Raw genomic sequence first — 25858 nt, 5'->3', positions numbered from 1 at the left:
GGGGGGGGGGGGGGGGGGGGGGGGGGGGGGGGGAGGGGGGGGGGGTATGGCAGAATAGTATTCCGGGACAGTGTCTTCTTCAGCAGTGACAGGGTGAGGATTCTACTGACCAGAATATTAGAGCCTGCTCAGGGGAGGAAGTCAGCGGTGCTGACACTGGGGAAGGGGTCCACAATGTGCCGCCCTGGTTCCGCTGCTGGGCATCTATCTAGCTTCACTGAGCTGGCAGGCGAAGATCCCCTTGTCCCCTCCCACCCTACACACACCCACACCCACACCCACCCCCGCCCCAGTAGAATTCAGTCCTGTTTCTCTGGTACTGCCAAGGTTTAGGTCAGCGGTTCTCAAACTTGAGAGCACATCAGAATCCCCCGAGAGCTTGTGAAAACAGACTGCAGAGAAACTCAGCTACAGAAGGGCTTGGGCGGGGCCAAGAATGTGCATCTCTACCACCTGCCCAGCTGGTGCTAAAGCTGTGGTCAGAGATCCCCCTTTAAGACACATCAGCTTTGAGCACCTCTCTTCCTGAACAGCAGGAGACAGAGGACTTCCGGGTCCTCTTCTGACACCTGTCGGGGGCAAGGGGCACCGAAACAAGGCCACAGAGCCTGCGCAGATGGAGCATTTGTTGTGAGTTCTAGGCCCTCTACCTACACTGTCTCATTTCCTTTCCACACCTACCACACAAAGAGGCATTATCATTGTGCCCATTTTACAGACCAGGAAACTGAAACTTGAGGACAAGCCACTTGCCCGGGTTTCCATGGTTAGCAGAGCTGGGATTCTTGACACAGGCCTGGGGAAAAACCAGAGGCCATGTTGGAAACTTCCAAACTTCCACTCCCTCCCGGCCCAGACTCAAATCCAAACCTGAGAGCCGGGCTCTCCCCCCGCCGAGGTGTCCACGACCTTGCCCCGGAGTCAGCTCCCTGCTCTGGCACAAGCACAGATCGGGGGTCAGGCTGGCCCACACTTGCCGCCGTGCAACTTGGGGTAAACTCAGCATTGGCTCCTTCATCTGCCAGGAAGCTGTACCTTTGACACGAGGTGCCAGCACAGCACCCGGCAGCTGGGAAAACCTCAATAAACATCAGGCCCCCCGGCGTCTACCCTTTGTCTCAGCTGTCCCCGCTCACACTGTGACTCCTGCCTGAGGAGCCGTCAACCACACTTGCTCTGAAGCCCTGCCCCAGCGCCCTTTCCAGAAGACCCACACAGGGACAGGCTGGGGGCGGCGGGGCAGGAAGGCCTGGGGCCAACTGAAAGGAGGCAGACAAGATGTGCAGAGCACTCGCCATCAATCAGGGTTCCCCACAGGCACGTGGAGCGGGGGACAAGCCTGCAGGAGGATGTCGAGATCTCCTACAGATAGGGCAACTGAGGACTGCTGAGTTTATTAAGTGACATGCCCAGTATCAAGTAAACAGCAGTGTGAGGACCCAAACCCAGGTCTGACTATGGCTGAGAAGCAGAGCCAGGGGTCCTGCGTAAGGAAGGCAGAGGTGAAGGGGGCCGGGGATGCCCTGCTGGTCCCCACTGTGGGATGGCTGCTCACCCTGGGGACCCTCCCTTTGCTCTTAGAGATTAATATTTGTGGCATGGTTAACGTCAATACCTCTAGAAGCCCTGGCCGGCCAAAGAGACTACAGGCGAAGAGTCTGATTGCCAAATGTCATCCTCTCACCAAAGTCCTTGGCCACTCCAGCTAAAATCGGAAGTCCCACCTCCCCAAATCCTGATGCCCCTTCCCTACTTTTCCTCTTCACCAATGATCTCTACTCCTACTCTTGAGTTTACTTCTAGATCACACACAGCCATCCCCTCCGCTCAAATGTCAGTGCCACAAAGACAGGGGCCTTGGTTTTGTACCTCTACTGTCCCCAGGCTTGGAGCAGTGCTTCGCACATAACGGGTACTCAAAAAATATGCATGAATGTAAAGCCTGGAGAAGCAAAGTATCTGCAAGGACAAAGGTCAATTCTGAAAACAGTGCAGGAGAGAGACTGGGAAAAGAAGGCCATGCTGGGTACACATCATGATGGAAAGAGAAAACCAAATGGGCACAGATGTGGCAAGAGAGTTAGGAGTTAAACCCTCAGGCTTTCCAGTGAGTTCCTTCAATATCAGCTGTCACTCATTAATGGTATAATTTCAGACAAGAATGTATCCTTTTGGGGGGTTCAGTTTCCCCATCTGCTCACAGGAATAATAATACTTCACTTAAAAGGCTATTGAAAGGCAAGAAATAGTTAAAAGACTGGAACTAAACTGTCTGGGGTCAAGTGCTGGGTCAAGTGCTGGCTCCACCACTTAACACATGGTGTGGGGCTCTGGGCAAGTTAGTTATCGCCCCGTGCCTCAGTTTCCCCACAGGTAAAATTAGCAGCACTTCCTCAGAGATTCGGGAGGATTAAATGAATTACGAGCATGAAGCATCTGACACCAAAGTCCCCGACAAACAGTGGTGGCAGCTCCCTCACCCCTGGAAAACAGGCCGAGCAGCAGCACGCACGCCATCTGTCCACCAGGGGCCGGTGCGGGGATACAGCAGAAGGCTCTGTTGAGAGCAAAGCTCCTCCCCATTCCAAGGGGAAGTTCAAAGAAGGCTTGGATGGATCTTGGCACCGCTCCCAGGCTTGTGAGGTGCTAAACTGTCGCCTGCCGCTGCCTGCTATGGGCTGCATGTTTGCGTCCCCCCCCCACCCCGCCAAAGTCATTTATGGAAGTCCTGACTCCCAGTGGGGTGCTTTCAGGAGGTGGGGGCCTTTGGGAGATGATCAGATTTAGGTGAGTCATAGGGGTGGAGCCCCCATGGCGGGATGAGTGTCCTTCTAAGAAGAGGAAGACAGACCGGGCTCACTGGCTCGCTCTCCACCAGTGAGGACTCAGTGGTCATCAGCAAGCTGGGAAGCTGGACCTCAGCAGACACTGAATTGGCCGGCACCTTGATCTGGGACTTCCCAGCCTCCGGAGCTGTGAGAAACAAATGTCTGTGGTTGAAGCCGGCCAGTCTGGGGTGTTCTGCTAAGGCAGCCCAAGCTGGTGAAGACAATGCTCGTGACCAAGAGGAGCTGTAACGGGGCTGAAGAGCTGGAAGAGGCTACCTTTTGTGGATGTGAGCAGAGAAGAGGATCCTGGAGGAGGGAGCCCCAGAGAAGTGCTCCAGAGCCACAGAGTCTGGCACCTTGTCCACACGTGAATGTCTCCTGAGCCGCCGGGTTCCTTAACCTGCCTTGTGCTGTTGGACCGAGGGCCAGGGCACTGCAAAGAGAAGGCCGGTGTGGCCAGGAGGAGGGTGGACAAGGACACATCGCCCTTATTTACTTGACTTGATAAAGAAATCAGATATGAATCCCACCCATCGGGGCCTCACTACTCTCAGAGCAGGAGACAGTAAACCCTCTGGGGAAATTAGCCCTACCCTCAGGATGGGCCCAGAACTCAGACCCTTCCTAACCAGCACTCAGACCCTTCCTAACCAGGACTCAGTCCCTCCTAACTCAGCCCTTTCCCAACCAGGACCCAGCCCTTTCCCAACTAGGACTCAGTCCCTTCCCAACCAGAACTCAGACACTTCCTAACCAGGACTCGGTCTCTCCTAACCAGGACCCAGCCCCTTCCTAATGATGGCTCAGCCCTTCCTAACCAAGACTCAGACCTTCCCAACCAGGACTCAGATCCTTCCTAACCAGGACTCAGACCTTTCTAACCAGGACTCAGCCCCTTCCTAACCATGGTTCAGTCCCTTCCCAACCATGGCTCAGCCTCTTCTTAACCATGGCTCGGATCTTTCTAACCAGAACTCAGTCCCTTCCTAATGATGGCTCAGCCCTTCCTAACCAAGACTCAGCCCCTTTCCAACCAGAACTCAGACACTTCCTAACCAGGACTCAGTCTCTCCTAACCAGGACCCAGTCCCTTCCCAACCAGGACTCAGACCTTTCTAACCAGGACTTGGGCCTTTCTAGCCAGAACTCAGCCCCTTCCTAACGATGGCTCAACCCTTCCTAACCAGGACTCACTCCCTCCTAACCAGGACTCAGCCCTTCCTAACCATGACTCAGCCCCTTCTTAACCAGGACTCAGCCCTTCCTAGCCAGGACTCAGCCCTTCCCAGCCAGGACTCAGCCCTTCCCAGCCGGGACTCAGCCTTTCTGGTGCATCAATGGAGCCCCTCCCCCCACAACAGCACTTGTCAAGAATTTCTGATCCAAGTTGTCTATGCCAGTAATTCCAAGGCTGTTTGAATCCAAACCCTAAATAATAGCCAGGCCCAGATCTGGTGTCTGCAACAGAACAGACCCATAGGCTGGCCTGACATGACCTCCTCTCCCTGTCCTGAAGCCCTCTTAAGTCTCGAGCTGCGTATTTGTAGAAACTGAGCTAGAAAACTCAGATCCAACTTTCAACTTCATACAGGGGAGCTGGGATTCTTCAATTTAAGGAGCTCACAAAGACCACAGGATTCTGGCCAACTGCCTGAAATATACAAGGAACAAACATACTTCCCCAAATTGTAGTTCCGCCTCTGGAAGGTCACACACATCCTACCCTGTGGTTAATTCTGAGCATCAACCACATGGCTTGAATTGTGACCAACCCCAGCTCTCTACACCATGAATCCAACAGTTGAGCAGTCACTGAGAAAGTGAACTCTTGGCTCAACTGTAAAGTGATGATTTTAATGCCAGACACAGATGACGATGGCCTATGGTCCCAAAATATCAGCGGTAACACCTCACTAAGTCTCAGTGGCCTGCATGGTCCAATCTGGCCCAGGAATCTAAGCCAAAGAAGCACACTAAGCAACCAAAGAAACTTGCAAAGGGTCCCCTAATTCCTACTTGCATCTCTCTAAGAATATTAAAGAAGGCTCTATAATTCAACCCCCCAGCAATGCTTCTTAGAATGCTCTCTCCTCTCTTGACTCTTCCCCGGACCCAGAGCCTCATCCTCTCCCAGCCTGTATAGGTTCGTCTCTTCCTCCCTCCCTGCTGTGCCCTGCATACTCCCCAAGGTCCTGCAGCGGCTTAGAGCTCCTCACCTCCCACCCGGCCTCCCAGGGAGGGAAGCACAAGAACCCCCTTCTCTGGGAATTGTACTTCTTCCATCCTGACCGATTCTTCTTAGAAGAAATCTTGAGAAGAAGGGGGTAGTACACAAAATTCATAACTTTGCTCTTTTGGTCATCTCGCCTCAAAAAAAAGAAAATTGTAGGGGCGCCACAGTGGCTCATCGGTTAAACCTCTGCCTTCGGCTCAGATCATGATCCCAGAGTCCTGGGATCGAGCCCTGCATCAGGCTCCCAGCTCAGTGGGGAGTCTGCTTTTTCCTTTGCTCCTCACCCAGCTCTCATGCTCTCTCTCACTCTGTCTCTCTCTCTCTCATATAAATAAAATCTTAAATAAAAAAAATTAAACTACTGTAGTATATATAACACAAAATTTACCATTTTAACCATTTTTAAGTACACATTTCAATAGCATTAAATACATTCACATTGTGGTGCAACCATCACCACCAACCATCTTGAGAGCTTTTTCATCTTTTTCTTTTTTTTTTTTTTTAAAGATTTTATTTATTTGACAGAGAGAGAGAGAGTGAGAGAGCACAAGCAGGGGGAACAGCAGAGGGAGAAGGAGAAGCAGGCCCCCCATTGAGCAGGGAGCCCAATGTGGGGCTTGATCCCAGGACTCTGGGATCATGACCCAAGCTGAAAGCAGATGCTTAACCGACTGAGCCATCCAGGCGCCCTGAGATTTTTCATCTTTCCAAACTGAAACTCAACACTCATTAAACACTAACTCTTCATTCTCCCTCCCCTCCAACCCCTGCCGTCCTACTTTCTCTCTCCATGATTTTGATTCTAGGAACCTCACATAAATGGAATCATGCATTATTTGACTTTTTGTGACAGGCTTATTTCATTTCGCATAATGCCTTCAAGTTTTATCCAGGTTATAGCATATCTCAGAAAACCCTTCATTTTTAAGGCTGAGTAATATACACACACACACATACACACACACACACTGTATTTTATCCATTCACCGTTCAGAGGACACCTGAGTTACTTCTTTGTGAATAATGCTGCTATGAATGTGGATGTACAAATACCTGTTCAAGTCCCATTTCTCTTGGGTATATACCTAGAGAAGGAATTCCCAGATATTTTTATTTTCTGAGGAACCACCATACTATTTTCCATAGCAGATGAACCATACCTTCCCTATAGAGGTACATAAGGGCTCCCCTTACCTCCACATCCTCACCATCACTTGTATTTTCTACGGTTCTTTTGGGCAACAGCCATCCTAACGGGTGTGATCAATCATCTCATTTCACCCTCAGAATAACCCTGGGTAGTCTTATTCCCATTTTATAGATGAGAAAACAGAGTTGGAGATTTGGGATGACTCACACAAGGACAGTGGCGGAGGCAGGACTCGAACCCGCGTCTAGCTGCAGGGCCGATGCTCAGACCACCACACCAAGCCAACTGCGGTCCCTGAGGATGGCTCAGTGTTCACTGTGGAGATGACGGGGCTCTTTGGGTGGTACAAGGGACCACCATGAGGGTCACACTGTAAAGAAAGCAGCGGTGGGAGCCCTTCTCCAATTCTTTGTTCCCACTGGACCGGCGGCAGATGTGAAACCGGCCCCCTCACCTTCGGCCCACTCCTCAGGGTCTCAACATGCAGGAAGCACACAGGCACCAAGAGTGCGTCAGGACTCACAATTACACAAAAGGCATCTCACGAAGACCTAGTTTCCTGTTTATGATTCTACTCCCTATCCTTCCCCCCCGATTTGAGGAGGGGTTTTGGTGGTTGTTTCTAACAAAGCTAATAAAGGGTCGGGACTGACTAAGAGTTGCATGCCCTGAGGAAGAGCCACGCCAATAATGAGATGCAGCATCCCACTTCAGTCCAAGCTCATCATAAAGCACTCCTCCGGGCGTGAGGTGGAAACAGAGAGAGAACAACGGAGACGGACAGTCTCTGCCCATATCATGCCTAGGCCCATGATAAATGACAGCAGGGAGGGTCACCAACACCTCGTGTATCGGGGCCACCTAACTGGAAGGGCATCGGTTTCAGAGTCCCTTTCAAGTCACCCGAGTGCAGAACCTGGAACGGTGCTAATCAGCAGTCTCGGGGAAGGACACCGTCCACAAGGCATCTACTTCCTGAGCTAACATAGAAGGGGGCTCCAAAGCCTGCATTTGAAGGACCACGGCTGGAAACCCTGCCGGGGCCAAGCTCTCTTGTGTGCAGCCCTCTTGCTTTCCAGCCCTAAAGGCAATCAAGCACGCCTCTGTGTTTTGTTGGTCTCTGTATAGTTCCAGAAGAAACAGAGCCGCAATCTCCCAAGGGCTGGCGGGAGCCTACCCCATGCAAAACATCCCCCTGTATTTGTCACCATTGGAAAACGTATCTCGGCCATTATGTAACCTTAAACGTGACCCTGGCACAAGGAAGAAGAAAAGTTGAATTTGGTCCCCCCGGGGCAACTGGTTTCAGCGGGGGACTTCCTGCCAAGTCCCCAACAGAAACCTCCCGCCCTGGGTTCTTGTGTCAGCGCCAGGGCTGGTGGGCGCTGTCAGGGCGGCTCCCTCCTGGCGAGCTCACCAAAGTTTGTGAGCACAAAGGAAGCCCCTCCAGATTTCAAGGTACAGGAAGTACGTACACCCACTACACACGCTTCCACCGTACGTGCACGCACTTAGGCATGTGCGTGTGTCCGGGTATGTGTGTACGTACATACGTATGCATGCATGCGTGTACACACACACACACACACACACTCGTTCGTCTTTTCATTCTCTCCAATCACTATCTCCAGGTCATGCCACAGGACAGCCAGAGCGCTAAACAGGCCAGAGGACACCGCCCCCCCCCCCCCCCCCCCCCACCGCCGGGCCCACCCCGTGCCTACCCGCTTCTGTTCTCCTTGGGCATGGCAGCTCCAACAAAGGTCTTTTAGAAGACCCTCTCCAACATCCAGAGGCAACTTGTCATTTTTGAGAAACCACTCTAAACCTGCACAGGTGAAGGAAGAAGCCAGCCTCCTGAAGTATATACTATTTAGCTTTCCCAGATAATTTCTGTTGGCTGAGAAATCCAAGCTGAATGCGCAGGGAGCACAGCCCTCACATTAACAGAATGCAACTGTCCTCTCTTAAGAGGATGGCCAATTTTTTTTTTCTTCGTATGAGGAGGAAGGCAGCACTTGCCCGAACAGTCTGAGTCCCTGATTGCTAGATGATGCATGCATATTTGATTTCCAAAATTGAAGCCTTTCATAAAACCTCACACACAAAAAAATCACAGATTGCTAGATGATGCATGCATATTTGATTTCCAAAACTGAAGCCTTTCATAAAACCTCACACACACACACAAATCACAGATCATGGTCAAGAGCCTGACGATAAATACCAATCTAACTTCTGAAAAACAGATGAACATGCTGAAGACCTCAGGTCATCTGATTTGGGACAACTAACATATCATCGATTGTTAAGCCTTCTCTTCTGGAAGCCTCTCAAGGTAGATTAGTGTCAGCCTGACACTGAGGCCAGCATGAGGTGGGGTTATAAGGAAGACACATCAGAGCTTGCTCACTCAATGGGGTAATTGCCCTTTGGGGACAAACATCTGGAGCCTACTTCTGACAAATAATTTTGAAGCAAAACTGAACCCTGACGTCTGTCAGGTCACAAGGCATAACAAAATAGAGCAAACAAACCCATAGGAAAGCTCTCAGAAACAAACCCGAAGTTCAGTCTTACTAGTAAAACTTTTGTATTTTTATCTCAAACGGTACTTTCCGGCTGCATTCAGCACACAGAACCTTTGACACCTCTACAATTCAAAACTGCCCTCACAGAACGAAGGCCTAGCAACACCAGGAAAACACAAAAAAATGAATGTGTATCCTGAAGGAAATTCCAAAAGGGGTCTACACAGTTTTTCAGCCACAGCACCAGGACTGGAATACCCAAAGGTCCTCCAGAGTGATGAGGGTGGGGGGATAAAGTACAGCCAGAGGGATACATTTTGATGTTGTTTTTTAATACATACAAGACTTTCTTGCCTAAGCCCTAATTAGACATGACATAGTTCAGAAATTCTGACGCTCTTATTTAATAAAAACCCAACAGGTGCAGTGTTAGGACACTTGCCCCACTCACCCTCGTCTCTCACTGGTTTCCCAGCAAATCTTCCTTCCATGGCCTCCTGGAGGCTGGCCTGAAACAGACTTCCAAAGCAGGTATGTCTGCTTCATCCTGGTGGGTGATGCTCCGACCCCACGGGGCTGCCCAGACCTATCAGGGAGCTCAGCACCAGTGTTGTGAGCCACACAGGGACACCCAGGTTCAGGGACAGCCACGGGGCCCTCAGTCCAGAGCAGCAGGGCCCCAGTGCATGGACCAGTCTTGGAGCCCCTCAGCGGCATCTCCCTGGCCGCGTGTGTGAAACATTTCATGAGGCCGCTGAACATTTCCATTGTCCTTTTGTGCAGGATTATCACATATCACATCCCTTGACTTGGCAGCAATGGGGGAAAGGAGGCTTTTCCATTAATTAAAAAAATGAGAGCTATCAAGGAAGAAATACAAATCCCAATAATTAGAACTAAATTCGTGAAGCTTGAATACGGTTGTTGTCCAAAAACAAAACAAAACAAAAAATCACCAGAGCTCAGTTTACAGCTAAGGGTGGGACCCGGACAAATGCCATGTAACTGAGATGTGTTTGATCATCCAGTCTGCTCAGGTACCACCTACAGACGCCCAGAGGTATGTGCGTTGGGAAGAGGAATGCGAAGGGTGAACAGAGGCTTCCAGAGGTCTCGACCCTTCACACTCCTTCTTGCCTAGGACAGCTTTTTCCTCAGGATGAAGCAATTCAATGGAGCAAAAGCCCACACCCCCACAAAGCCAAGGTCTCAAATGTGCCAAGTAGGGACCACCCAGTGAGGGGTGAAGCAGCTGCTTCTCTTAGCAACAAAGCTGTTTTTCCAGAACCTTCTGGAAAAAGGTTAAGCATTGCCTTTTCTCCCTGTAGGTGTCCTCCTATAAGGTGGAGATCAGCAGGACCTCTGTGCTTCCATCCCTTCTCCTTCCACAGTGGCCAGGACTGGCAGAGCTTGGGAGGGAGGGTCCGTCAGGTAGGATTGTTTTAAAAGCGTGCTCACCCGTCTGTGCAGGCAGCTTGATGAGGCCTCTCCCCTCATGGGGTCAGGACCACCTTGGAGCTAAGGCCAGGGAAGCCCTCCTTGCCTATGTCAGCAGGATCCCTGTAACGTGCACAGATAGTAAGCTGCAGACACGTGCATTTCTCCTATGTCAATCTTCACTAAAGGGTCAGGGATGTAGTGGACATTGGTGGTTCTGGAATGTCCAGCATCCATCCTTCCCCCTGGCTAAAGCACGTCGACCCCCTCTGGAGAATGCCTTCCCGTGCATTGATGTGGGAAGTACTACTGCCCCCACCCCACCCCGCCGTGGAAGCCCAAAGAGCCAGAGCCTCCCTCAGGCCCGTGCCAGTGGGCTGAGGAGCTGCAGGCCACACGACCTATGGCAGGACTGGAAGCTGGTGACAAGCAGCCGGTTGTTGGGGCAGATGGAGGCCATCCCCCACAGGCCCTGCCACTGACCTCTGCATGGCGTCTACAGCCTCACCTGCCAGGGCTGCCTGGGGTGCTGTGTTCCAACCAGATCTGCCACCCGCGTGGGCAGCCCCCTTCTGGTAAATGCCCTTTTTGCCTGTTCCTCGCAATCAGGATCCTGGTCTGCTGAAATGGGCTCATGCAGACTGAGCAGGGGAAATATTTTTTAACAGAACCCCAAACTCCACTAGCTACCTCAGAGGTTCTCCAAATGAATCGTTCGAATTTCACTTTGAAATCTATTGTAGGGGCACCTGGGTGGCTCAGTCATTACGCGTCTGCCTTTGGCTCAGGTCATGATCCCAGGGTCCTGGGATCGAGCCCCGCATCGGGCTCCCTGCTCCGCGGGAAGCCTGCTTCTCCCTCTCCCACTCCCCCTGCTTGTGTTCCTGCTCTCACTGTCTCTCTCTGTCAAATATATAAATAAAATCTTAAAAGAAAAAAAAAAAACTATTTCAATAAATATAAGATAAACTAAAAAAAAAAAAGCACAGGCATAAATTAAAAATCCACCAAAATTTGTACCCTTTGCTGTATGTAAGTTTATACCTGAATCAAACCAAGAAAGCAAACAGAAAACACTATTATGTGCCAAATTCTAAAACACCGGCAATCCCCAAGCTTCTAGTTTCTCGAGGTGCCACAGTATCCCATTTTCTGCAAAACCGAGGGCACAGCCCCTCCTGCCAAAGCCTGACCCTGAGATCCGAAGATAGCTGTTCAAAATCTCTTAGCACTGGCAACCACATATCTATATGATTCAGATTGTTTTTCCATTCTGTGGAATCAAAACAAATACAAAAATAAATTGGACGCTGGAATGACAAAATTATAGAATTGGAATACAGATACACGGTAGCCAGGGGTTAAGGAAAGGGAGGGAAGGAGGCAGGGAAAGAGGGAGGGAGAAGGAGATTTACAGGAGCAGCCCAAGGGAGCTGCTTGGAGGTGATGGACCAGTTCTGATCCTGACTGTCTTGGTGGTTGGATGAATCTACATACGTAACAAAATGGCATGGAGCCATATGTAAAAACATACCCCGAAACAAGTTCCTGCAAAAACCGGTGAAACCTGAGTAGGATCTGTAGTCTAGCTCATTGTACCGTGCCAATCAATTTCCCAGTTTTGGAAATACACTACGGTTACATAAGATGCAACCATGGGAGAAAGCAACGTGATAGGTACAAGAGACTTCTCTGAACTTCTTTTGCAACTGTCAATGATTCTATAATTGTTGCAAAATAAAAGGTAAAAAAAAAAAAGTACAGAAATAAATTGGATGAGACTGCTATAAACCTGTCATAACCCCAGCTTTCAAATTTTTCTCTTCATGGAATCACCACTGTTCTTATGAACCGACTTGATAATAAGTACAAATAAATTATGGCACGTTAAAACAAAAGCACCATGTAAGTTTTGTTTTGTTTTGTTTTTTGTTTTTAAGGAAGGGATTCATTTCCTTCGTAGAAGCTGAAAATCACCGACGTATTGGAAAGAGCATGCAATAAGGAAGTACGAGACAGGGCTGGTTCAGCCTTGAGCTAAGCGGCTGTCACATAAAGAATGATTACAGCTGGTCCATGCAATTAAAAGATTTTGTGGAGGAAATGAGACGCATGCACACCTGGGAGGTCACACAGGACATAAGATTTCACCAGCACTATGCAAAGTGTCAAATGAGTAGTGTTATGGACTGAATGGTGCCCCCCTCTCCCCGAAATTCGTATGTTGGAGTGCTAACCCCTGATGTAAATGTGATTGGAGATAGGGTGTTTAAAAAGGTGATTAAGGTTAAATGGGGTCATGAGTGGGGCGCTAATCTGACTGGAGTCATTGTAAGAAGAGGTCATCAGGACACAAGCACACACAGGGAAGACCACGTGAAGATACAGGGAGAAGGGAGCCATCTGCGAGCCAAGGCGAGAGGCCTCCGGAGAAACCGACTGGGCCGACACCTTGATCTTGGACTTCCAGCCTCTAAAACCGCGAGACAAATTTCTGTTGTTGATGCCGCCCAGACTACAGTGTTTTGTTAGAGTAACCCTAGCAGGTGAATATAAGTACCAAGGTGACATGGTGTGGAAGAAAGAAAGAAGACAGAACTAGCTGTCCGCTCTTCAACAGGGGGTCTGAAATAGAGTACGTAATCACAATGAATGGTTGACAGGAAAGTTGTATACTCAAAAGAAAAAAGAGCCAGCTATAAATCCATATGGAAGAAAACCATGTGATAAAAATGCTGGTTATTCAGAAGTGCTGGAGTTCCTTCATCTGCATTCAGATTCATTCGTTCATTCATTCATTCAATCAATTAACAGCGGTGACTGGGCTGGGCACTGAAGGACACACAGGTGAAAGGCGCAGAGTCTTTCGGGGAAGGCGTACAGGCATGGGCAATCTGATGGGCCAGCATCTCCTCAGGGGCGAGCCTGCAGCAGGGCCCCCTCCCAGCACAAGCACAGAAGCTGACTCGTGAACACGGGGAAAGAACGGCACTCCTCAAGACACAACATGCTTTCTCAGCTCTGTCAACGGACAGAGCTCAAGCCGCACTGGTCTAGCCCCAACCAGATTTTGACGGGTTTCGACGGGCATCAGCTCTCCCTCTGTTGAAGCCCAGTTCACGTTGCTTAGTGTAGTGATTCCTTTCTGGAGACGGCCCCCAGAGAATGAAGCATGGATTGGTTGGTCAGTTTTTGACACCTGTCTCTTGCATTTGTTTAGGGGATTGATGAAATAGAATATAAAAAAAAATCATTTTGTAAACTCTAAAATGGGACATGAATGCTAGCTAGCATTATGCTAGATTTTGAAGGGCCTTTTAAGTCACCTAGCGCAAAATGACTGTTTTTATGGAGATTTACTCAAGGTCACCCAGCTCGTATGTGGCTGAGCCAGAGCGAAGGGTTACCCACTGCTAGGACTCCCTAGGAAGCACGGGTTTTTAAACATTTGAATCCCACAATAATATACATTTGTTGATCCTATACTGTTTTCCTGCAATTCTAAGCACATCGCATTCAGAATCTTGCTCTTGGTGGTGCCGTATTTTGAGCTCCTAGAGAATAAAGGTTTGTGCCATAGCTGTCAAAATTAGAAACTGTCTTGGTATTTCCTGTTAAGCAAGCACCCTATTCCTACGCTCAAAGACTGGTTCCAAGTGGAAATTTATGACCTGTCAAGAACAAGCCAGATACTAAGGAAGATAGGACAGAAGGGAAAACGGCAAACAGGGAAAAGCTGGGGGAGGAAGTGAAGGTAGAGGAGAGAGCCTCCGGAGGGGAAGATGGAAAACGTGCCTTGCCGTGTTGTGTGTCAGTCTTGGGACCTTGTGACCAGAAAGCAATGAGCCTGGTGCCCAGCCTGGCGGAGGAGACCAGCCTCACACCCGCACAGTCCCACCTCACCGCTTAGGACACTGGTAACGATCATCCGCACGCATGAGAGCGAACGGGGAAGCTCTCATTACAATGGTGTAACTCTGTGGGGTCCCCTGCCTGCGTGAGTGGCCAAGAGGCTCAGAGCCAAGTGTGCCCCCAACCACGGTCACCTTGAGGCCTGGAGGCACCTCCTATGGGTTTAACTTTTCATATCTTCCTTATTCAACATCCATCTTGATGCTTTCTGCCGTGAGCAACCTCAACACTTACCAGGAACAAAAGATGAAGTCACATGAAGTCAAAGAACCAGTTTACAAGAAAAGAGGCCGCAGGAAAGACAGGGTTTGTCTGAGGACAGCTCCTCCGGACTGTAAGTGCTACCAGGTCTCCAGATTATCACGGGGTTCAGCAGCCCCCTGAATTATTATTCTGTTTCCCAACTTACCAACGGTGTCACATGGTTCATCTTTGTGTACGCAGAAATCTGTCCTAAAAAAGGAACACAAAGACAGACATGGTCAGGTGTATGCAGTAGCCCCCAAGAATGGGAGAAGAAAATACTGTCCGCTAAGCTTGACTGGTCGTCCTGCCCATAGCAAGGTTACTGCGAAGCTGTCACAGGTCAGCCAAGAACAACAACTAGCCATTTGTCAAGAGTCACCCATCCACAATGTTCCCAACTGGGAGGCCCTCCTTTTGTAGCTAAACTGCACCTAACACTTGGTTGCTGGGAGGGCTCCCTCCAACAACTGTGAAAGTTCTGGAAGAAGAGGTTTGCAAGTCTTGCATCAGAGACAATTACTCTGCAATATCATCAAACTATAGTGACTACCCCAAACGACTCTACGTGGGCGACAACTGGCTTTAGATGCTGAAGTGACCACGTAGCACTTATATGAGAAGATCATGGAAAGTGATTTCTTAAAGTTAGATCCTTTAAAGCTTCCCAGGATCCCCGCCCCTGGGTGTGTGTGTGTGTGTGTGTGTGTGTGTGTGTGTGTGAAGAGCAAATATGCTTTTGTGTGTGTGTGTGTGTGTGGTTGTGTGTGAAGAGCAAATATGCTCAAAAGCTGGTCTAGCCCCAGGGGTTCACTATGGTCTCTAGCCACTCATGTTTGAAACAATAGGTCTGGGCTCTTTTTTCCCCAAAACCAGAGCATTCCCACAGTTAGGGGCTGACCTGATCTCCGGTTGCCTGGGACTGGGCAAGGGAACAGTGGTCTGGTCCTCCCTCTCCCCACTCCAGGGCCCCATGCTCATCTGCTCATAGGGGCCATGGGGAGCTGACAGAAAATGCCCACTCCCTTAAACTCCTTCAGGTTTAGAAGGTGTGTTCTGAAGCCACTTCTTCTCATGCTGAAGTTCTTCTGGGAAGGAAGATGGGGCCAGCCAGACAAGGTGGGCACCAAGCCCAGTTGTCAAAGAAAGTGGCACGTCCGGGCTGGGCCACTTTTCCCCTTTCTGACACCCTGACATCAGGTCAACTCCTCAATTCCTCCACTACCCTCTGTCAAAATCTCTTCTCAGGGAAGGCTCTGACCTGCCATTCACAGTGGGCATGATGACAGAGAAGGGAATGTGTCACTCTCCTAACCTAACTCTGTATGGGGGATAAAGAAGATGTGGTGTGTGTGTGTGTGTATACACACACACACACACACACACACACACACACAATGGAATGTTACTCAGCCATCAAAAAGAATGACATCTTGCCATTTGCAATGACATGGATGGAGCTAGAGAGTATAATGCTAAGTGAAGTAAGCCAGTCAGAGAAACACAAAATATGATCCCACTCATACATGGAATTTAAGAAACAAAAGAGACGAGCAAAGGGAAAAAGAGAGACAAACCAAGAAACAAGACTCTTTTTTTTAAAGGTTTTACCTATTTATTTGACAGAGAGAAAGCACAAGCAGGGGGAGCAGCAGAGGGAGAGGGAGAAGCAGGCTCCCTGCTGAGCAGGGATCCTGACGTGCGGCTCGATCCCAGGACCCTGGGATCATGACCTGAACCGGAGGCAGACGCTTAACCGACTGAGCCACCCAGGCACCCCAAGAAACAGACTCTTAACTAGAGAGAACAAACTGATGGTTACCAGAGGGGGGGGGGGGGGGGGGATGGATGAAACAGGTGACAGGGATGAAGGAAGGCACTTGTGATGAGCACTGGGTGATATATGGAAGTGCTGAATCACTATATTGGACACCTGAAACTAGTATAACACTAACACTGTAAGTTAACTAACTGGAATTAAAAACTCAAAACAGGGGCGCCTGGGTGGCTCCGTCGTTAAGCGTCTGCCTTCGGCTCAGGTCATGATCCCACGGTCCTGGGATCGAGCCCTGCATCGGGCTCCCTGCTCGGCGGGAAGCCTGCTTCTCCCTCTCCTGCTCCCCCTGCTTGTGTTCCCTCTCTCTCTGTGTCAAATAAAAAAAATAAATAAAAAATAAAATAAAATCTTTAAAAACTCAAAACAAAAGACCTTCTAAAAGACTAATTAACAGGCAGTAGAAGGTGGTGAGGAAGCAACAGTGGCACACAGAAAACCAAACAAATAAAATGAGGGACATAAATATTCTCCCTGCTCTGGTATCTGTCTGACCCCAGCTCAACACTGTTGATCGGACACCCCCTCCCACTTGAATGTTTCGAACGTCACATGCACACAAGGATCAGGGTGGCCCAACACCTTGCTCTAGGGTTTCCCAGAGTGAACACGACTAAAGCCTGGGCAAAAGGAGAAAGTGCACGGGGCCATCAGTCCCACCGTCAAGAACTAAATAGAACTGAGGAGAAGATGGTTCTATCTTGGAGAAAGCGCCATCTTGGAGAAAGCCAGCCCTGATGGCTGACAGGAGCACTGTGTGTTCTCTCATCTCATGGCTTCTCTGAAGGGAAATAGGTGGTCTCAAATGATGGACCCTGCAACATCATCCATTGTTTCTCCTGAGGAAGTGGGAAGTGTGGTCTGCTCACGGAGGGGAGAGCCAAGCTCAATTTGAAGCCTGGCTTGAAAGGGTCAGCCAAGATTTGAATCTTCTCTCTCCTTCCTGTTCAAGGTCCTTTCTCAGAAAACACAAGCCCTCTGCCTACAGGGGCAGCTTCATCTAGGTAATCTTGCTCCCACTGCAAACTCATGCCAAACCCGCATGCTTGGGTTCAAGTGGGGTCCCGACAGAGCCCTCCCGTCTCTAGTCCATTTACTTTCCAGTACTTGCTCAAGAGTAGGCAGGCTCCCCTATTTTCATTCCACAATGGGCCCCACAATTTATGTACCTAATCTTGTGCATAACCGATTGCCTGGCATACAGCTGGGGCTTAATAGTGGCTCCTTTATTACTGACGGAAATACATTTCCAGACCACTTTCAACTTGCCGTGCAAGCTTACCAGTGGCCTTGTCTCCGCAATGTTTGGAAACCTGAAAAAAATGTAATGCGATGGTCCAGATACTCACTGAGCTCTCACCGTGAGCTAGGCCTGCAAGAGACCCCCTTGGTCAGAGGCTGAAGAGAAGACCGTTCCTGGGGAGCGGGATGGAGTGACATGGAGGGGAAGGTGGAGGGACATCTGGAGGTGTACCTGTGGCGGAGCCCCGAGCTGGCCCTGCGGGTTTGCTCCCGGTATCTCCCGGGAGCACAGACCTGGGTTTGGGGGGGGAGATCCCTCTCTCGTGGCTTCCTGCGGGAGATGCAGGGCCAAAGGTAAAGCGGTGCCAGGTGCTGAAGCCCCCCAGACCTCAGTCCTCTGTGTGGGTGCCATGTGGTCCCCAGCCCCTGTCCACTCAGAGGTGTTTTCTAGCCCCAGACACGGCTGCAGCTGCCAGAAAGCCAGCTTCCGTGGCTTCCGGCTCAGCAGCTTCTGCTGGACATGATGTCACGCTTACATCTCTGTGCCTGGCCATCTGGAGGGCTGGTGGGCGTCCAGGACAGAATGCACTCTGGGGCTCAGCCACAGCCCATAAGGAAGGGAGGGAGGCGGGAAGAAACCCTTGCATTGGCCAGTGTTTAGTCCCAGGACTGGGGGACACTGGCCCCTCAACCCTGTCTCAGCTCAGATTACTCCAGGAGGAAAGAGCTGCTTCTCAAGAGCAGCACGTGAAAACCCCATTTCCCCGTGAAAACATCGGCCCGTTGTTATCCCAACCTGGCGAACTGCAGCTCGCAGCCTCTAATTATTAAACAATGCCTCTCGGCCAACTCGGCTCCCAGCCCCGACTCCGGGGCTGCCTCCCCCGTCCTGCTGGGAGGTCTTCAATTTCACAGCTGGGAGGACCCAGGGAGCGAGCTGGGCACTGGCCCATTCGGCCCAGCGGCTCTGCAGAAGCAGGTAAGAGGAAGAATGAGCGCTGAGGTAGCTCATCAGAGCTCAGCTCGAAACGGGGAAAGAAAATGCCAGCTCCCGGGCTGGCCTCAGCTAACCGAGATGCAGGAGGCCTTTTTGTTGGCTCTGCCTGCCGCAAAAGGAACCTTGCTCTTGGGGGCCTCCAGACATGCCCTTCCCTAGCACCTGCCCTCAGAACCAACCCCATGCATTCGGGACCACCCCCTAAGGGCTTAATTAGAAAAATTTTCAAATGGTCTTATTGTGATAAAATACGCATAACACAGAATTTGCTACCTTCAACATTTTTAGGCGTACGGTTCGGTGATGTTCAATGCATTTATAACGTTGGGCGACCAATCTCCAGAACTCTTTTTCATCTTGCAAAACTGAAACTCTATCCATCAAACTTCCTATTCCTCCTCTCTCCAGCTCTACACCCTGTCTCTATGAATTTAACTGCTCTAGGGGCCTCAGATAAGTGGAATCATACCCTATTTGGCTTTTTGTGACTGGTGTATTTCACTCAGCATAACGTCCTCCAGGTTCACCCAGGTTGTGGCCTGTGACAAGATGTCCTTCCTTTATAGGGCTGAATAATATTCCACTGTATGCATAGCCCATATTTTGTTTACCCATTCGTCCATCAAAGGACGCTTGGTTGCTTCCACATTTTAGCCATTATGAGTCATGCTGCCATGAACATAGGTACACACATCTCTTTGAAACCCTCATTTCAATGCTTTTGGGTCTACACTCAGAAGTAGGATTGCTGGAGCAAAGGGTAATTCTGCATTTAGTATTTCGGGGATGCATTTAATATTTCCCACCAACAGTGCACAAGGGTTCCAGTTTCTCCACATCCTGACAATGCTCGTTATTTTCTGTCTTGTTTTGTTTTGGGTAGGAGCCCAAACCTAATGTAACCTAATGGGTGTGCGATGTAAAAAAATACTGACATTTTTATGCACAATATTTCCAGTACAGTAAGTAAGTCTGTTGGAGGCGGGAAGCAGAAAAGAAAGCCAGGAAACCTAACTGACAGCCTTCTCAGGCCAAGGGTGCATTCGCGTCTGCCGTCGGCATTTTGTGGAAAGGCTAATCCAGAAGTTTTGTCAACACTGATCTCAGTAACACTTACTGCCTCTGAAAAATAAAGGGGGGGGGCTACTCGTTCCCAAACCAAGACCACTTGCAAGCTCATCCTCGACCCAGACAAGGAATGAAACTGCAGGCAAAAGACGACATCAGGAAAGATCTCACAAACACCAGAATCTGTACATTTTATCTAGTTTTGGTACGAACCACTTTCAAAGTAGTGACCTTGGAAGTTTAGTTGAACATTCCAAAGATGATGTTATTTAGAGCTCTTCCCTAGGACCTCACTTAATTAGCATTTGGAAAATCAGTCGTGCGAATTTACAGTCGTACGCGGACATGGTTCCCAAAGACTCTTCCCTGCTCCCCAAATCAAATCCGCTCTCAAAGGGTACTACCTATCACCCCAACACTGCAATCCGCAGGGCCCATAGGCTTCAAAAACCACTTCAAAGTGCCTGGAGCCATGGCAACCTCTGGCCAGTGAGCATGAGGCGGTGGGGAGGGGAAGCAGAGCCACTGGGGGAGGTGGTACCTGGAGGCTCCCAGCACTCCCTGGGGTGGGCAAACCCAGATCCAAAGCAAGAACCGGCTCCTGCTCATCGCTTGTCCTTGGTGCCTGGTAGGGTACCAGCCGGATGGCAGGCAATCAGAATTACTGAATAGATGTCTTCTCACATGTCCCATTATACATTTAAATCACATCCTGTAAGAGCAGAAAATGCTCTCATAAGGGATCAGTGTGCTACAGAGTACATTTTAACCCTTTGGGGTGGGCGACTGATACATCATCCACAAGGGTGATGAGGTATGTGTCTGGTGTCTGGTGGTAGCAATGTGCATGTTCTGGGTTTTTTAAAGAGGAGAAAGTTAGGCAGTTGCATTGCCTGGTGCCTGGGGATAAGGTGCCAGAACTTTCCCAGCCAGCTTCAGAGCATCACTGGGCCAGGGGCTTACAGTACGTGGCTCAAGAGATACACCAGAGGGCCTTTCTGGCCCCTCTTAGAGGGGCAGGCTGTCTCAAGCTAACAGAATGGTAAAGTGCTCCTATCTAAAGCTTTACCTCTGAACTCAGGAGAAAAAAAAAGAAAATATATAATTTGAGAAGTAGTTTCCTTAAGTTAATTTTAAAAATTCCTTAAAATTCACAATGGACAGATTCATAGCAAGTCTAATAACATTTTGATATTTTAATCTGACAGATTAAAATTATCAAGAAACACTTCTGCCTATTTTGTAAAGGGGGGTCTTGGTGTGAATACATAATGCATTCTACTTACATCGTGGAAGTAAAGGAACCCAAGCAAATCAGTTTTTCTCAGAGAGGTTTGAGACATAAGGGAAAAATGAAAGAGCCATATTCATATCTGTTGTGGGTTAAATTGTGTCCCCCAAAACAGATATGTTCAAGTCCTAACGCCTGGTACCTGTACCCGTGAATGCAATCTTATTTGGAAAGACGGTCAGTGCAGGTGTAAGCAAGTTCAGATGAGGTCCCACTGGGCCAAGCTGGGCCCTAATCCAAGGACCGGTGTCCTTATGAGAAGAGGGAAAGAGGGACAGAGGGAGGAGGCCACACAACAGGGTGACAGTGAAGGAGAGGTCGGAGCCATGTGTCTACAAGACAAGGGATGCCAAAGATTGCAGGCCACCACTGGAAGTTAGGAAGAAGGAAGCAAGGCTCCTCTCCTGGAGCCTTCAGAGAGAGCACGGCCCTGCCCACACCGTGATCTTGGACTTCTGGCCTCCAAAACGGTGCAAGAATACATTTCTGTTGTTCTAAGCCCCCCAGTCTGTGGTCATTTGTTACTGCAGCCCTGGCAAGCTAAGATAACGTGACTGCTGCCTGTGTGGAAGGCTGTCTCGTTTCTGTGGTCCACTGCGGGGCCCCTGGCGTCCCTCGCAGTCTGGAAAAGTCCAGCTCTGTAGTCTAGAAAGCAGCTCAGCTCCTTACTTGCAACAGAACGTGCATGGGAATTCCCCAGGCATCTCTGCCGACCGCTATTGCCCCAGGAGTGCCCCGGGGCTGGGGCCGTGCACAGCACATGGATGCCTACATGGACTCCCTCCCACAGGGAACTCGGGGTATCCACTCTCCCCCCAGTAGCGTGCTCAAGCCAGTTGGGAGGCAGCCTCGAACACAGGTTAGCTCTTGCCTGGTGAGTGTTTTATTTGGTGCCCAGGAGAGGTAGTAGATGCATTTTCTTAGAAGTGTTAAGACTCTCGGGTAACCAGAATTTTGCTACTTTTATATTAATAATAGCAACAGCAACAATTATGGCTAGCACTTACTGCATCCTTACTTTGGGCCAGGCACCGTGAAAAGCACTTCCTGTGCTCACTGAACCCTCATAACTAAGGGTTAGGTACTGTAATAGATCCCCAATTTTACTGATGAGGAATCCAAGGCTCAGAGAGTTGGAGCAAGGTCTGATTTCCAAGCCTGAATTCTTAGCAAACTGTCCTCTTTTCCTCTCCAAAGAGGGACAGGTCTTTCCTCTGTTGCATGTGCAGCTACAGACCAAGTCCAGCCTCACCTGGTAACAAATACAGCTGCATCCACTGGGGGTGTATCATCCTTCCCTCCTGGAACCTGATTGTTGCCGAGGTACCGGGCTCCTCCGTATTCCTCATTCTGCCAGTGACAGAAGCTCTCCAGGGACCGCTCACCGTGGTGCCCAATGGACAATTTGGCCTAAAAGAAATTGGGGTCGGTGGGGGCAGTTAAAGAAGCAAACACCCAGGGAAGCCGGAGTTTATGTTCGGAATATAGTGTGGAGAGAGCCACTCGATGGGACATCATTCAGTGATGTGCTTCTCCCAAATCCAACCCTAATGCTGGTAGGAAGGTGCCCAGTCCCAGAGAGAGGCCAGGGCCTTATTTGTAAGTTCAAATGGAAGACTATGTTATTAAAGAAAAATATTCTTTCTTTTCTTTTTTTTTTTTTGGCAAACTGAACTGTATACCCAACCAAGCATCGGTCTCTTGTTTTTCAAGTTCATTGCCCAATTCTGCAAGTAACATCATTATATGGGAATGCATTCAACTCAAAGACCAGAAAACACTGTTACAGTGAATCCAAATTCAAAAGTATAGCCACTGGTTTCCAAAGACCTCACCATCTAGATTTGCATATGTGAGATGTGCTGGGAGGGTTGGAGGGAGGCACACAGGCTCAGTGCTCAGGGTTCTCTCGAAATTCCAAGCAGAACATGTGCACACCAAGCTTCTAGTAACAGTACCTGCCCTCCTCCCATTGGATATCCCCAGTCCCTGACCCAGGGCACACAGTTGCCATCTGCAAAGCCTAGGAGGGCAGATAAGACTGACAACCACCTACACTCCTCCTTAGCACTCCACAGCAACTAGGAAACTTCCAGACCAGTTACGCCGTCTATGTGCTCTGGTGGGTGTCCATGGGGACTTACAGGCCGTTGTCGTAGCAGGACGAGCTTGGTAACTTGAATGTTCACCTTACTTCCAAGGCTCTGGTGCTGAAACATATTGTATACCTGTCAAGAGAGAAAAGAGAATTAATGACATAAATATAAAAATTAATAAAAATACAGTGGTATCCTGAATGGGATCCTGGAACAGACAGAAGATGTTAGGTAAAAACTAAGGACATCTGCATTAACTATTGACTCTAGTCAATAATAATCAGTCAGAATGCCAAAAAAATAATCCAATGGGCAGAGGACCTGAACAGACATTTTTTCAAAGAAGACATACAAAATGGCCAACAGACACATGAAAAGATGCTCAATCATCAGGGAAATACCCATCAAAACCACAATGAGGGGGCGGAGCAAGATGGCGGAGGAGTAGGAGACCTGGATTTCGTCTGGTCTCAGGAATTCAGCTGGATAGGGATCAAACCATTCTGAACACCTACAAACTCAACAGGAGATCGAAGAAAGGAATAGAAACAACTCTCTGAACAGAAAAGCGACCACTTTCTGGAAGGTAGGACATGCGGAGAAGTGCATCTGAGGCGATATTCGGGAGGATAGACGGCGGGGGAGGGGGCCTCCGGCGGCCGCTTCTGGCAAGTGATAGAACCACGGAGCACAAAATCGGAACTTTTAAGTCTGCTCCGCCGAGGGACGTCACTCTGGTGGCTAAGCGGGGGGTGGAACCCTCCGGGACAGTGTGGTCTCAGGACCCTCGGGGTCACAGAAAGACCGGGGGTGCCTGAGTGCGGCAGAGCTCCCAGGTATCGGAGCAGGGAAGCCGGCTGCAGAGGCGGAGCCCAGGCGCGGGCTCTCAGCTCGGGGTTGCCATAAACCGAGATCCGCGGCACAGTCGGGCCCCTGCTCCTCCAGCAGGGACCCAACAAGCGGCAGATCCGGGGAGACTCACCTTCCTCCCCTGGGAGGAGCCGCGCGGGAGCGCACCGCAGGGATCTGCTGGGTTTGGAGACTCCACCCGGGGTCAGGTGCCAGAGATAGAAACGCGCGGTCACAGGCCGGGTGAGCACGGAGTGCGGCCGGAGACCGGGGAGACGGGAGTGACTGACGGCTTTTCTCTGGGGGCGCACTGAGGAGTGGGGCCCTGAGTTCTCGGCTCCTCGGGGGCAGAGATTGGGAGGCCGCCATTTTCACTCTCCGCCTCCAAAGCTGTACGGAAAGCTTGCAGGGAGCAAAAGCTCGGAGAGCAAACCCGAGCGGATTACTTAGCCCGGACCGGGCAAGGGCGGGGCACTTCCGCCTTCGGCAAAGACATTTGGAAACCACGGCAACAGGCCCCTCCCCAGAAGATCAGCGAGAACAGCCAGCCAAGACCAAGTTTACCCATCAATGAGAACGGCAGAACTCCAGCTCTAGGGGACTACTGCACATAGAATTCATGGCTTTTTTACCATGATTCTGTAGTCTTTCAAAGTTAATTTTTTTTTTAACTGTCTTTTTTTCTTTTTTTATTCTTTTTGAATTTTTCTTTTTCCCTTTTTCAACCAACATCTTATCAATCCCTTTTTTTTTAAAAAAAAACATTTTTATTTTTCATTTTTAGAGTCATATTCTATCCCTTCATAGTAGTTACCCATATTTTTGGCTTATATATATAAGTTGTTCTCTCTTTAAAATTTTGAGATAGTTTCTTCTAACAGATCAAAATATACCCTAAATCTCTAGTATATGGTGTTTTCTGTTCCCCTGCCTGATCACATCCTCTCCCTTTTTTTTTTTCTTTTTTTAAATCCTCTTCTTTCTTTTTTCAAACAACTTCTTATCAATTCCTTTTATAAAATTTTTTATAATTTCCATCTTTACAGTCATATTCCATCCCTTCATCATATCAACCCTTATTTTTGTACATATATAAGTTTTTCTTTCTTTAAAATTTTGGGAGGCACTTTCTTCTAAAAGACCAAAATACACCCCAAATCTAGTGTGTGGCACTGATCATATTTGATCACATTCTGGTTTTTTTGTTGTTGTTTTGTTTTGTTTGTTTTTGTTTTTATCTTTATCTTTTTCTTTTTTTTTCTTTTTCTTTTTTCTCTCTTACCCTTTCTTTTCCCACTGCTTCAGGTTTTTTCTGATTTGTTTAGAGTATATTTTCTGGGGACGTTGTTACTCTGCTAGCATTTTGTTCTCTCATTAATCTATTCTCCTCTGCACAAAATGACAAGACAGAAAAAATCACCTCAACAAAAAGAACAAGAGGTAGTACCGACTGCCAGGGACCTACTCAATACGGACATTAGTACAATGTCAGATCTAGAGTTCAGAATCATCACTTTAAAGATACTAGCTGGGCTTGAAAAAAATATGGAAGTTATTAGAGAAACCCTTTCTGGAGAAGTAAAAGAACTAAAATCCAACCAAGTAGAAATCAAAAAGGCTATTAATGAGGTGCAATCAAAAATGGGGGTGCTAACTGCTAGAATAAATGAGGCAGAAGAGAGAATCAGTAATATAGAAGATGAAATGATGGAAAATAAAGAAGCTGAGAAAAAGAGAGATAAACAACTACTGGATCACGAGGGCAGAATTCGAGAGATAAGCGATACCATAAGACGAAACAACATTAGAATAATTGGGATCCCAGAAGAAGAAGAAAGAGAGAGAGGGGCAGAAGGTATAATGGAGCAAATTATAGCAGAGAACTTCCCTAATTTGGGGAAGGAAACAGGCATGAAAATCCAGGAAGCACAGAGAACCCCTCTCAAAATCAATAAAAATAGGTCAACACCCCGACATCTAATAGTAAAACTTACGAGTCTCATAGACAAAGAGAAAATCCTGAAAGCAGCTCGGGAGAAGAGATATGTAACCTACAAGGGTAGAAACATTAGATTGGCAACAGACCTATCCACAGAGACCTGGCAGGCCAGAAAGGACTGGCAGGATATATTCAGAGCACTAAA

The 25858-nt window shown here is 49.0% G+C and overlaps 1 protein-coding gene across 1 annotated transcript in view; it reads right to left on the bottom strand.

Moving 5' to 3' along the window:
• Positions 1–25858, bottom strand: part of ADAMTS17 (ADAM metallopeptidase with thrombospondin type 1 motif 17) — a 342817-nt gene that overhangs the window by 251782 nt on the left and 65177 nt on the right. Inside the window, exons 4-6 of the mRNA XM_021680437.1 lie at positions 22914–22997; positions 22022–22179; positions 14504–14547 (exon numbers count right to left, since the gene is read on the bottom strand). Coding sequence (XP_021536112.1) covers positions 14504–14547; positions 22022–22179; positions 22914–22997 — 286 coding nt within the window. The remainder of the gene's footprint in view (positions 1–14503; positions 14548–22021; positions 22180–22913; positions 22998–25858) is intronic.

The sequence above is a fragment of the Neomonachus schauinslandi genome, chromosome 9, assembly GCF_002201575.2.
Source record: "Neomonachus schauinslandi chromosome 9, ASM220157v2, whole genome shotgun sequence".
In the NCBI taxonomy this organism is placed as follows: domain Eukaryota; kingdom Metazoa; phylum Chordata; class Mammalia; order Carnivora; family Phocidae; genus Neomonachus; species Neomonachus schauinslandi.
This window is presented reverse-complemented; position numbering and strand designations above follow the sequence as displayed.